Source organism: Diabrotica undecimpunctata, chromosome 5, assembly GCF_040954645.1.
Source record: "Diabrotica undecimpunctata isolate CICGRU chromosome 5, icDiaUnde3, whole genome shotgun sequence".
Classification (NCBI taxonomy): domain Eukaryota; kingdom Metazoa; phylum Arthropoda; class Insecta; order Coleoptera; family Chrysomelidae; genus Diabrotica; species Diabrotica undecimpunctata.
This window is the reverse complement of record NC_092807.1, coordinates 50,071,909-50,085,672: the sequence shown is the minus strand read 5'-3', so window position 1 is coordinate 50,085,672 and position 13,764 is coordinate 50,071,909. Positions and strand designations below refer to the sequence as shown.

Here is a 13,764-nt window from a genome sequence, read left to right as displayed (position 1 = left end):
TATCACTTTTCAATATTTTTGGTCCATTCAGATCAAGAGTGTTCGTAGAAATATGACGATAATCCGTAAACAAATCTTTTATGTAATTTGCCCAAGTCTGTAACTGTTCTTCTTTATCTACAATAGTTGTTCTCGTCTATTAACCTACCAAACTGTTTTTTCTTGTAAGTATAAGTAAACTCCTTGATTTTTTTTATGCATATTAAAACTATCGTGTCTTCGTTCTAGCTCTTCTATCTCTTGACATTTTTCTTGTAACCATTTCTCTTTGGATTCTTTTATCTTTCTTCTGACAGTTCTATCCAGTTCTTTATATTGTTCGAGATTATTCTTATTTTCCCTCCTTCTGTCCATAAGGTGTAATATTTCATCTGTCATCCATTCGTTCTTCTTCTTCCGCTCGTAGTCACCAATGACTTCTTTCGCACCGTTGCATATAGCGTCTCTTAAGTTGATCCAGTCTCTTTCAATATCATCAGTATTGGTTGTTAAAGCAACATTATTATTAGTGTTATTTGTAAGCTTGACTTTTATCTCGGGATTTCTAAGTTGATCCATATCTAATCTTTTGTTATTCTGTTTCTGGATTAAGGTTTTTAGACTGACTCGTAATTGGGCTACAAGAGGATTATGATCAGAGTTTATATCAGCTCCAGGATATGTTTTGGCTGATATTATTGCGTTACGGAGTCGTTTGTTATTGTTGTAAAGTCTATCTGATTTCTAACGATTTACCTAGTCCTGTTCTGTGGTGACCTCTAAGTGTACATTCTTCTTAATGGTAACTTAAACCAAGTATTAGTGATAATTAAGTTTTTCTCCTGGCAAAACTGTATTAGTCTATCACCTCGCTCATTTCTTGTTCCCAACCCATACTTGCCAACTACTTCACTGACTTCGCCTTTTCCTACTTTGAAGTTAAAATCCCCTATTACCATGGTTATGTCTTGTTTCTTTAGGTTTTTTATAATTTCGTCTAATTGTTCGTAAAACTCTTCAACTTCTTCATCAGTACTCTCAGATGTGGGAGCATAAACCTGAATTATATTTATATCTAGAGGGTGCGCACTGATCTGGATCAACATGCAGCTTTCTGAAAATGGAATAAAATTTTTTATATGTTTTTTGATTTTATTATTAACTAGAACCGCTACTCCATGCCTATGGTTGACATCTTCTTCTCTGTTGCCTGAAAAAAATATTGTTGCATCCTCCTTCTTGCACTTACCATTACCTGGCCATCTTATTTCACTCAACCCCAGAATATCAATTTTGAGCCTTTTCATTTCATTAATTGCGTAGCTTAGTTTTCCAGTTTGATAAAGAGTACTTACGTTCCATGTAGCTATCTTAACAGTATTTTTTCTGATATTTTTATTTGTTTTATCCAGTCGCATATTTTCCACGCAAGGCCTGGTACCCACCATTGCGTGGCCGGTCTCTGATTTCACATCGTCCAGCCCGGGAACTCGACGACGCCGGTTGCTAATCGGGTCGCATGGCATATCTTCTTTTGGGTTTGGGTATTAACTGCTAAAATATTTTTGTTAGAAAAAGATGTTTACAGTTAAAAATGAATCATAATTTATCTTAACATTGCCCCCCTCATAAAAGGTGGTTCCTCCTGGAACCTTGTCGGGACTGGAACTGGAATGGTATGCTGGTATCGGCAACTGGACCCTCTTTTAAAACTTCCAGTTGTATAAAAATGACAAGGAACGGTTTTTTCCGCACCAGTAACTATGCGCATTGCAACAGACTAACACCTGGACTTCGGTGTCTTTAAAGATCTCCTCCACCATACTTCGGATAACCCTCCAATCTAATTGGCGGTACTCTAACTTTGGCATGGCTAACTTTTGCACGTCGGACTCTAGTACGTGCTCTTTCAATTGAAGTAAGGCTTCCCATACATCTCGGTAGGTAGGTTGGTCACGGGAAGTGTCTTTTGTTACCAAGTAGAAAAGGTAACGTGATGCATCTTGGAGTTTCAAGGCTTTCCCGGGAGCTGACACTTGACATTGAAGTTCCGCAACTCGACCGAACTTCCTTTGAAAGACGGATGCCAACGAAGTACGTCTTTGAAACTGGCCGGGATGGTAAGGGCCAGCGAGTAGTCATCGGGAAGCGTGAGTAGATCTTGCTTTTACTTCCACTTCTTCATCTACGTCGTGGTCACCTTCGAAAAACGTCAACCGGTTAGGGTGTACTATCATCAGCTTTCCCCTCGGAATCTTGCTTATTCGGTAGATGACATCGTTGATCTTCTCCATAGCACAAACCTCGTTACTCGTAGCACAAATAGTACATTTCTTACACCAGTCCTTTACGTCTTCGGAACTTTTCATCCAATAAAATCGTTCCCGAATGCGCTGAATGGTTTTCTTTACACCCAAATGCCCTCCTGATGGACTGTCGTGTAACTGACGAAGTACTTCGCCTATTCCGCTCTTTGGGATCACCAACTGTCTTCTCTTCTCTGAACCGTCATCATTTTCCAGTACTCGTTTGAGCAAGCTATCTTCCATGATAAATGAGTCCCACTGGGCCCAATACGTCTTAACTACTGAGCATAGGTTTGATATTTCTTGCCAAGGTGGTCGACCTCGATTTTTCCTCTTTCCATTTTCGAATTTTTTGTTTTGTATAACTGGATATCTCTCTTGTTATTCCTTTATCTTAGTAGGCGTCCAATCGTCGTTGACCATCGTTGTTCTTAGTACTGCTGCTTTCTTGAATTCTAAGGCATCTCCTCGTAGAGCAATAGCCAGCCTTTTCTTTTTCGGACCATCCATTCGCTCTTGCAGCTGATTCAAACTGTTTCATGTAGTTGTTTCATGACGATTTTCCGTCAAAAGTTGGGACTTTAACATGAACAGAACTTCCACTTCCTTCAAATTTCGGCCGTGTTTCCAACTTACATTTCGTCTCGTCTTCTTTCGTCTCTACTATAATTGGATTGTTTCCTATCTCTGCTGTCTCTGTTTCCCCCATCTTCCTTTCCACCTCTTTCATCTTTTCTTCGAAGGCCAACTTATCGGCAGTAACCTGGTTTTTTAACGAAGATATTCTATCGTCGAGGGCAGACATCTCAGAAGTGACTTTAGAGATGTTAGCAGAAACTTTGCTTTCCAGAGAAGAAATCTCGTTAGAAACTTTGTTTTCTAATGAAGCGATGTCGCCGGAAACTTTGTTCTCTAATGATGTGATGTCGCAGGAAACTTTCAAAATATTGCCATAAACTTTCGAAATATCGCCAGAGACTTTGTTCTTTAATGATGCTATGTCGCCGGAAACTTTGGCCACATCACCAGAAACTTTCGAAATCGACGAGATCACAGCAGCATGTTTGTATTCTAATATACAAGTGTCCGAGTCCAAACCCTCTTTCTCCAAAGCGTTCTTTAGTCGTTGGACTAAATCAGCCTTTTTTCCGGTAGAAGCTAATTCTCTGTCCTCGAGATGTTTTTTTAAATTCGTAACTGTGAGCTCATAAATCGTAGTCATTTTAACAATTTATTTAAAATATTCCACTCTGACACCATAATTTGTACTGAACTGAACTGTATTTATAAATCTAATTTATTAACTTTATTTATTATAAAATATGTTCTACACTTTACAACACTTTATGAGTTTATTTACAAACATTTATTTATTTAATCTACGTAGAAAATACTTAAATAATAATTTATTTACACTTATATAATTTATTTAAAACATTCATACCGGTTACAATTTAAATAGCCACGCGAACAATTTATTAATTGACACTTGTTTTCGACTGTCCCTTTTAAATCTCAAATCGTCCGTTTTATACCTGATTTGTTGTCTAGAAATTTCCGCCGGCTTCTTTAACCTTCGGTCGGGACGCCAACGATATTATTCGATCCTCATCTCGAAAGTTCCAATAGCAGATATAAGTGACGACCCGGTATGACTCACATTTGTCGTAACACAGCCTTAGAAATTAGCTCATTTTTCAAAAAACCTTAAAAACAAATTAAATTTCGCAAAAACTATTCAACCGATCTGACACACCTTTTGTTTGCACAGAATTCAAAAATGATAATGCCCTCAAGTTATATATACAGATACAGGTGCATTTAAACAAATTTTAATAAACAATACAAAAGTTATTAATAATATTCAAAACAGCGATTTTGCTGTTCATTTTGCAGTATCTTTTTGTTTTATCCGATTTTAATTTAGCATATTGAATATCAGTCTGATTTGATGATGAAAGAAAAAATTGTTAAAAAAGATTCTCGTGGCTGTGATATCAAGGTTAAACAAATTGTACTTCCATGCGAAAGATGTGCCAATGGTAATAAAGTAACAAATAATAAAACTGAAGGCGAAGACATCGAAAAAGGAGATTTTTAATACCAAACAATTTTTTATACTGACGGAAATAATGTAAATTTCAGTTTTTAGAAAATAATAATTGGCACGAATATGATCCAAGACGTAGGTAGGTCTTGTATTAAATATATTTCATTTCTTTAAAAATATAAATATTCTAGGCTCCTTCAAAATTATCTAGCTACCTAAGTAAAGATATAAAAATAAAAATATCACATAAACAGAAACATTCTACAATATATTCTGTATAGTATTTTGTGATCGAACCCTTGGATGACCTTGAAGAGCAGGTGGTAAGTTATTGCCCTATGTACAGCTGTTTTTGGAACAAAGATGTTACCAAGGATGTGATTTTTCTAGGGATTACGTATATCTACTTTGTACATTCAAAGAATTCGCTCCTACCTGTATTTATTATAAATTCATTCATTTTGAAGTCAAATTTTTTCTAGTTTTCCAGTTGAATGCTGTTTATTTAGAGTCGCAGAAAATAAAGAAATTATAATCATAAATTATGTCGACTATTAATAAAAAAAAATAAATAAAAAATACATATGGTATAATGGTATAAAAATACATATGGTATTATACATATTTTAAGATCTAAATATATATTGAAACTATAAGACAAAAGTAAAGCATTGGTGAAAGCAACATAGCTATTAAATTAATAAAAGAATAGTGAAGGTAATACCTTTGGTAATACTGTAATGGGATCTTGTCAAGAGAAATACCTACACGTGTCAATCTAATGTTTATTTACGAAGAACGTGTATAAAATATCAAATAAACAGTAGGTACTATAATCGGGGGCGGATTAAGGTCTAGGCAACCTAGGTACGTGCCTAGCGCCCCTAATTTTTGGATTCCGAAAATTAGGTTTTTCTTTTTTTTTGGATTGTGCGATTGTGAAGATGAAACAAAAGGAAAAAACAAAAGTTTAAAATCATCTTAAAGTAATTATGAACCTAAAAGTTTTGTAAACGATCTTGCATTATGTTCACAGTACTTAACAGACGCCATGCGAGAGTATTATGAAAATCCACTAAAATCAATAAATTGATCTTTGAAATTATCTTTTTTTCCATGCAACCTTCTTCAGAACAATTAATAGCGCGTAAAAAGTTAAAAGAGATTGGCTTATACTGACACCAACACCTTATTGTACTGTTACGTATGCAAATTATTTTCCAAGCAAAAAACAGTAATGACAAAAGGGACGAATGATTGCAAAAAATACATAAAAATTATCAGAGCCTGAAAACTCCGCTGGCCACATTAACTCCAGTGACCACATTGACATTAACTTTAATTTTTATAAAATTACCTGACGCATTGACACTGAAATGGTAAACAAATGGGAATGGGGCGAATGAAAAAAAAATATTGGAGGGAAGTAATTAAACGTGTGGTAGCGACAATCAAATTTATTTCTTAATAGGGGAACGACGGGACGGGTAATAGCGAACAGCGGGTGATTGCGTCATCTGTATCGTTCCGTTGTAAACTTCATTTCGTGCTTCCTACTAGCAAAGAAGATAGACGCTACTAGTCTGCGTCTGCACGTGGTGGCATAGATACACAGTTGCCCCGTATTTGTGGATTTTTTTACAGCGATTTATTTGTTTTTGGTGCTTGCACTACAATTTTAGCAATTCAGAAAATAAGGTATGTATCTAAACACTTGATGGTTTCATTTAAATTGTTAGAGTTAGTCAACTTACTATTATTTAACCTATAAAATTGTCCTATTACGGAGAAGTTAAATGCATTTACAATTGTACATTTGTATATTATGATTGTTTCGTTTCTTCATATTCATTTCCAAATCGGGTAATCACGAACAGATGTTCGCGATTACCCGCCAAGTGTTCGCGTTTACTCTTTTAATAATTTGGCTTAGATTCTTTACATTTTTGCTTTTCTTTTGCTTATTTAACAACTTGTATCTTTTTCAGATGCCTTTTAAACGGAAACGAAGTACCAACAAATTTTCATGGACTGATGATCAAATGAAAGCTGCTCTAAAGGCAATTGAAGAAAGACGTTATGGCCTAAGGGAAGCTGCACGCCAATTTAATATATCTGTTACAACATTACAAAACAGAGTCTCTAGAGGCTTTTACAAAGGTAGGCTGGGTGCAAACACTCTCTTTTCAAATGAACAGGAAGAAGAAATGAGTCGTCATTTACTAACGTTATCTAAAATATTTTATGGATTAACCCCAATTCAGTTGCGAAAAGAGGCCTTCGCCTATGCAGAGAAATTAAACTTAAAACATAGTTTCAACAGAGAAAAACAAGAAGCAGGTAAAGACTGGTTATATGGATTCATGTCAAGGCATCCTGAGTTAAGTTTCCGTAAACCTGAAGCAACGAGTCTTAATCGCATTCAAGGTTTCAATAAGGATCAAGTCTCAAGGTTTTATGACAATTTGGGTAAGCTGTACAATGAATACAAGTTTCCACCTACTCGAATATTTAATGTCGATGACACTGGCATTACAAACGTAAATAGGCCTAATCGGATCATTGGACCTAGAGGCCAAAAACAAGTTGGAGCCGTTACAAGTGGAGAAAGAGGCAAGAACATGACGGTATGCTGTTGTATGAGTGCCAGCGGATCTTTTACACCTCCACTATTCATTTATCCAAGACTGAGAAGAAATCCTGCTTTAGAAAAGGATGGGCCTCCAGGTTCTTTGTACTCCTGTTCAAAAAGCGGTTGGATGAACGAAGAAGTGTTCCTGTTTTGGATTCAACATTTTGCGAAAACCAATAAACCTACAAGAGGTGATCCCATTTTACTGGTGCTGGACAATCACTCCAGTCATTGCTCTATTGCAATTTATAATTTTTGCAAAGAAAATGGTATCATTATGCTGTCAATACGTCCACATACCTCGCATCGTCTGCAACCACTAGACGTTAGCTTTTTCTCATCATTGAAGCGAGCATATGACGTTGAATGTGATTCGTTTTTAAAATCTCAACCCTATGAGAAAATTGAAATGTGCCATATAAGCACTTTATTCTCAAAGGCGTATACTAGAGTTGCAAGCATAGACAAAGCTGCAAACGGTTTTGAGAAGACCGGAATTTTTCCATTCAACCGAAATACATTTAATGAAGAAGACTTTTACAGTTCAAACGATAATCAAACTCAACAAAATAATTGCCAAGAAGGTCTTTCACAAACTATTCAAGAAGATTTACTGGAACCCCAACCAGGCCCTTCCAAAGAAAACCAGATATGTGAAAATACCGAAAATGTTTCAATCAACGATATCTTGCCTTTACCGAAAGAAAAACAAAAGATATCTGTTCCGAAGATGGGTGGAAGAAAAAAACAAAGATCCGAAATATTAACCTTAACGCCTTTGAAATTAGAACTCGAACAAAAGGAGCTTAGAAGGAAACAAAAAATGGAAAAAGAAATTGAAAAACAAAAATTTTTAAAAAAGAAAAATAAAACTGCAAAGAGAAAAGTACTACAATCTTCAAGCGAAGAGGAAGATTCGACATCATATAAAGATGATGAATCTGATGACAATGACGATATTAATACCGACGATTGTAATGAAGGAGAATCTTGTTTAATTTGTGGTGAGTTCGGGAAAAGCGAACTTTGGTTCCGTTGCATTATATGTGGTGGATGGGTGCATAAATTATGCAGCGGCTCGGACACACCGGACAACTATAAATAATGTGATTTTTGTTAATAGGTAATACTGTTCGCCATTACTCTTCTCATGTTTATTATTACCCGACATTTCGTGAAAATTTTTAATTGAGTTTTTTTATTATTAAAATTTTTATTTTTGATTATCCAATAACAAAAATTAATAGCTGTATTACTGTTAGCCACTCTGTAGTGGTTTCCGAGTTTTCAACATTTTTATATTTCAAATAAACAATTATTTTCCTTAAGTGTTCGTAATTACCCGTCATTCCCCTACTCTTTAGCGTTTCGTGGTAAAATAAAGTGTCTTTTAGCGAAAATAATGGTAATTCTATAGGGCTTTGGAATATTTATCCGAGTCCGATCTATTTTTGCGAGAACACATAAAAAAATATGTAAACTGCGGAACCGGTACTATAAACTATTTGTCGTCTATAATGTGTGATGAATTTATTTCTACTATACCGAAAAATTTACTCGCAATAGTGAACAAAACAAAGGTAGCCAAATTTTACTCTCTAATTATTGATTCAACAATTGATATATCTCACGTAGATCAGTTAACCGGCATTATTCGCTATGTTCTTCCAAGTACCTAGTATAAAGATTTTTGAGATTTTTACTTATATTTTCTCATACTGATGAAAACTTGGAGAAAGATATTTTAGAATTTTTAAATAATTTAGATTTAGACATCACTAACTGTCGGGGACACAGTTATGATAATGCGTTTAATATGTCAGGTAAATATAATAAAACAACCTATTTTTTCTGTCCATTTTATAATATGCACAATTCATTCATTAAAAAATTTGTTCATTAAAAATTGGAAATTCTGCTGTTGAAATTTGCATTGAAATGACCACTTTTTCAACATCATTTGGGAAAAATTTTTGTAAGCGCAAACACTTGAGTATTAAACCTATTTGTGACACCACGTGATCTACTCGTTCTGATGCTTTGAAATCATTAAAGGAATAAAGGGAGAATATAAAGAAATTGAACATTGTTTATGTCATTTTTCCTCAACCAAATGTGAAAAAATAAACAAAGTCCGACACTGTCGGTTTACATAAAAGCTTAATACATTTAAGTATCTATTGTTAATTATTTTTATATGGGAAAATATTTTAGAGAGAATATATTATATGCTTCAAACAAAACTTTTTAACAAAAAGACGAATCCATAAATACAGCAGTTTTAATATATGATTCATTGATACATACCTAGATGTTAGTTGTTAGTTAGAGGTTAGAGGTAATTTCGACAATTCAGAAAAAGAAGCAAAAAAATATATTGCATTTACTAATGTAAAAAAGCGGCAGAAAAAAGATTCAGTGGCAAAGACATTTTAAAGTTAATATTTTTTATTATTGTATGCGATTCATTAATTAGCAACATTAAAAGAAGATCTGAGGGATATAAAACTATTAATAATAAATTTAAAACAATTTTTCATAATAGTGATGTTAGTGACTCTTCAATATAGAAATTAAACAACGAGAACACTAGAGAGATTTACACCTAGCACAACTGAAAAATGAAGTATTACAATTATTTAAGACTTTTATAAGTAAAGAAACATTATTTCGCCTCTCTTCATGTGGTCATTTATTCAGGAAAATAATATTATTGCAACATTCCCTAATTTAAACACAACTGAATTCAGAATAAAATTTTTTTACGATCCCATTAGGTAGGCAAACAAAAATTAAATATTTTATCATTACTTTATATATAAAAGGAGTATATAATAGAACTCTATTAATGATGACAAACTAATATCAGGAGTTTGCAGATTTAAAACTAAGAAAAATGGCAATATAACTATTGTGTATTTGTTTAAGTATTATTGTTTGTTTTAATAAATTATATTTCTTTAATTTTTATATTATTTTTTCCTTTTTTTTTAATTCGATAATTAAATAGAAATACATACCTACTATATGTTATGCATGTAGATCTATGTTTATAGAACTACCAAATTCAAAGTATGCGCCATATATACTTTGCGTTAGCCTGAAAAATAGGCCCGAAATTACAATGTTGCCTAGGGCCTACTCAAGCCTTAACCCATTAGCGCCTACAGTCACCATATGGACCCAGCTGTAAAGGTATTGTTTAACACAATAAAATTATAATAAAACAGGCAACCAACATTAAATTTACCGCATGTGTACTTTATTTAGACTTGTCTGAACCTGCGTTGATGAATACTCATCAGTGTTTTATTAGATTTCACAAGCTAAGGAAGTTAGAAAATCGTGTTATAGTAAAAAGTGTTTGATAATGGACATCCGATTTATGTAAGTAAATTTTCAGTACCTTTTTTTGGGAATACTAGGATCAAATCAATTTTACTTATTTTAAAAAATCTTAAAATATAACGTAGTGTGCATATTTTTGTATCAAAATTACAAGGGGCAGTTAAAAATTCATGTAAATATTGCTGTACCCATTTGGACCCACTAGGCGGTTATGTAGTCAAAACATATCTTTTTATAATTTCAGCAGAATTACACTACAGGAAGCTTTAGATATCGCATATGAAGGAGATGATGTAACAGGCATTTTTATTGAGCCGCCTGAATCAAATTTCCTTACGGATGAGGATTCAGGTGACGAAGACGAAGGTGGTGACCCGGATAACTTGAATCCTCGTCAACTTCGTGCAGGTGCGGAAGTTGTATTTGCAGACTCTGACCGTCTAGGAGGTGTACAATCAGACCTAGAAGCAAGCTATGATAAGAATTTGCAGAACGTAAATAGTTCTTATGAAATAAAAACTAATACAAATCTCCGAATGGTAATTGATCTGCCAGAACCTACAACTTATAATGATGGAGACCTTCATTATACGCCGCGCAACTTTCCAAAAGTGGATTACAGTAAATATTCAGAGATGAGTTGTGTGCAACTGTTGGAATTATTTATTACTGATGAGTTGCTAGAAATGATAGTGTCTGAAACAACAAAATATAGTCTACTGATAAATCAACCGAACCCTAACGCGACACTTCCTTGTATTGTACAAATACGTACAAATACGTACAAATACGTTCTATTACACCTAACTGTAGCATTGAATCCAGTTCTTTATTTAAAATATTGGACATATAGGGAGACATAGGCAAAGGACGTCGCTTGATTGGTTTTGAGACACCAGTGTCTATCGTCATTTATATTTTGTTTGTGCAGCCTATAATGTGAGCCCTATTAAATTCGTTAAAATTATCGATGAGTTTGTCCGCTAAGGTACGTTCAGTCGAACTAAGGGACTCTAATGAACAGAGTTGCGGGAAGAGAAGTTCTGGATGGGTCATAAAAAAAGTATGGATCGGTTCGTGAGATTTAGTATTCCATTTGTTGGTATCGAAATCAATAGAGACAAAATTGTTCAGCGAAGTTACTTCCTAGAATATAGGTACACGGTAAAGATGGCACTACAAGCCATTGAATTACTCTGAAGACGTCGGCAAGAATAGGTAAATCGATAAGACTGGTTACTTTTTTTCGAACCGTCTGCTAGGGAGACTTTTGGACTGACAGATTTATTTATTTTGATGATATTTTTGAGAACAAATTCAAGACCTTGTTGTCCAGCACAAGTAATTATCAAACAAGACGGTAAAATCTTGATTGTAGATGTTCACAGATATGAAAGGTCTTTTATCGGTATTTTTAGAAACCACTATAGGAGAAACTCTATTATGAGAGGAAAGACGGTAGAAGTTTTTAACTTGCGCGAGATAATTTTCTCATTCATTTCTCATTCATCAGAAGACGTGACGTAACGGTATTTTGGTGAGATGCGGAAGAACGGTAAATTCGAGAAAAATTATTCCTAAATCTATTTGAAGAAACGGTAGTGGTATCGGGCTTTTTGGAGTGACTTAAAATATAATAACCGGTGGTAGGTACTTATTCCGTAAGTTAGTTTTTTGAATACATTGTGGGAAGGTAACTTCAAGCTTTTCACATCGGTAACAAAATATTTTCCTAGGACGAAGACATTCACGGTGAGTGTGACCTTTGCCCTGTCAGTTCCAACATGCGGTAGAAGAATTTTGTTTTGAAGTTGAGATAGGTGTGGAGTTCATTTCTGATAGACGGTTCTTGGCGAAGTTATTACTAGAAGAATTGTTTCTAAGCTGAAAATATTTCGGAGGATTTTTCTGGACGCATTTTTGGTTTTCCACACTAGAGATAGAATCGTCACGGGTCACGTTTGCAAACTGAGGCAGCATTTACTTCTACGGTATTGATGGGGGAAGATACTTGGTCAATAGTATCCACCGTACGGGTGGATGGAACAAAAGGTTAATTTTTCCTTTTCTTATCATCCTTTGCACATCAGCATCATACGCTCAGGTATCAATCAGTATCTACCATTTAACCTTTGTGTAGTTAATATTTAGTGTAAATGATAGTCAGTGGCGGATTCACAGTCATCACTGACCACTATTTCCTTCTCTGGTTAATTACCCTTAAAAACCGCTCTGGTCGTCTTTGTGGTTGGGCCATGCGCCTAAAACAACATAATTTTACTCTCGTTCACCGAAAAGAATTATTTCATAAAGTACCGGATGCTGTTAGCAGAATGCACGAACAAGTTCCTCTGGACGAAAATCCAGTAAGTCCTGAAATAACTTTTCTTAATGTAGATCTAAATAGAATCGAACCTTGGTATAATAATTTACGATCCAAAATTGTAGCTAATCCCGATAACTTACCCCAATGGAAAGTAGACAAAGAATAAATCCAACGAAATAAAATGGAAAGTCTTAGTACCTTCTCCCCAAAAAACAGGACGTTATAAATCTTGTCAAACCCGCTACCTGTGGTCATCTAGGCTATTTCAAAACTGTATCCCGGGTCAAAGAAAAATTTTACCGGCGAAAACTAAGAAAAGATATTCTCAAATACGTCCGTTCTTACCAAGTCTGTGGCACTCGAAAATCTCCGAATGTTTCTCAAATGGTCTTAATGGGAAACCAGAAAAAAACGAATTCCCCTGGTAAATCATTGCAATTGACCTCATTGGTCCCCTAATCCGTAGAAAAAAAGGTTTCTCATGGTTAACGTCGTGACTGACTGGTTCCCCAAATATACCTTAATCCATCCCCAACGCAAAGCTACCGTCTAAAATGTCACTAACTACCTTGAAAACCATGTCCTCTTTACTTTTGGTGTTCCTCAACATATCATTTATGATTATACCTCTAATATTAATAGCAAAATTCTTTCAACCTCATCTTTTTTGAGTTCTCAATATAACACTGTAAGAACAAAGGTTTTTTCTTTTATTTCAACACATAAGTAGTGATTAGTTGTTTTACTATATTTCATATTGTCTCTTTCAGGTGTGATTGATTGTAATTTTATTAATTTACTACTATTATTTGATGATAGAAAGAAACCGTTGACGCAGGCAGAATTAGAAAAGTATTGGGATAACTCTAGTGAAGATGAATGTAATTTTTCTAGTGATGATGACGTAACTGACAAGAACTACTGCCCCTCAAATGCATCCAGTAGAAGTAGTTTGAACTCGAACAATGCAGCAGAAAATGAACCTCTACTTTTCTCTGATTCTTATACCCAAAATGAAGATCCAGTAGCAGATAATTCTCCAAGAGTATCGCCTTCACGCAATAATGATAACAATGATGATTTGACGGATACGGAAGAACTGTTGATGTGTCTTTTACTGTAA

General features: G+C 34.6%; 1 protein-coding gene across 1 annotated transcript; it reads left to right on the top strand.

The window, feature by feature from the left end:
• Positions 1 to 5,933: 5,933 nt before the first annotated feature.
• On the top strand, positions 5,934 to 13,764 carry LOC140442180 (uncharacterized). The gene is made up of 4 exons (XM_072533258.1): positions 5,934 to 6,033; positions 6,324 to 7,771; positions 10,560 to 10,936; positions 13,412 to 13,764. Exons 2-4 carry the CDS (start codon positions 6,324 to 6,326, stop codon positions 13,762 to 13,764), a joined length of 2,178 nt encoding a protein of 725 aa, XP_072389359.1. The 5' UTR covers positions 5,934 to 6,033.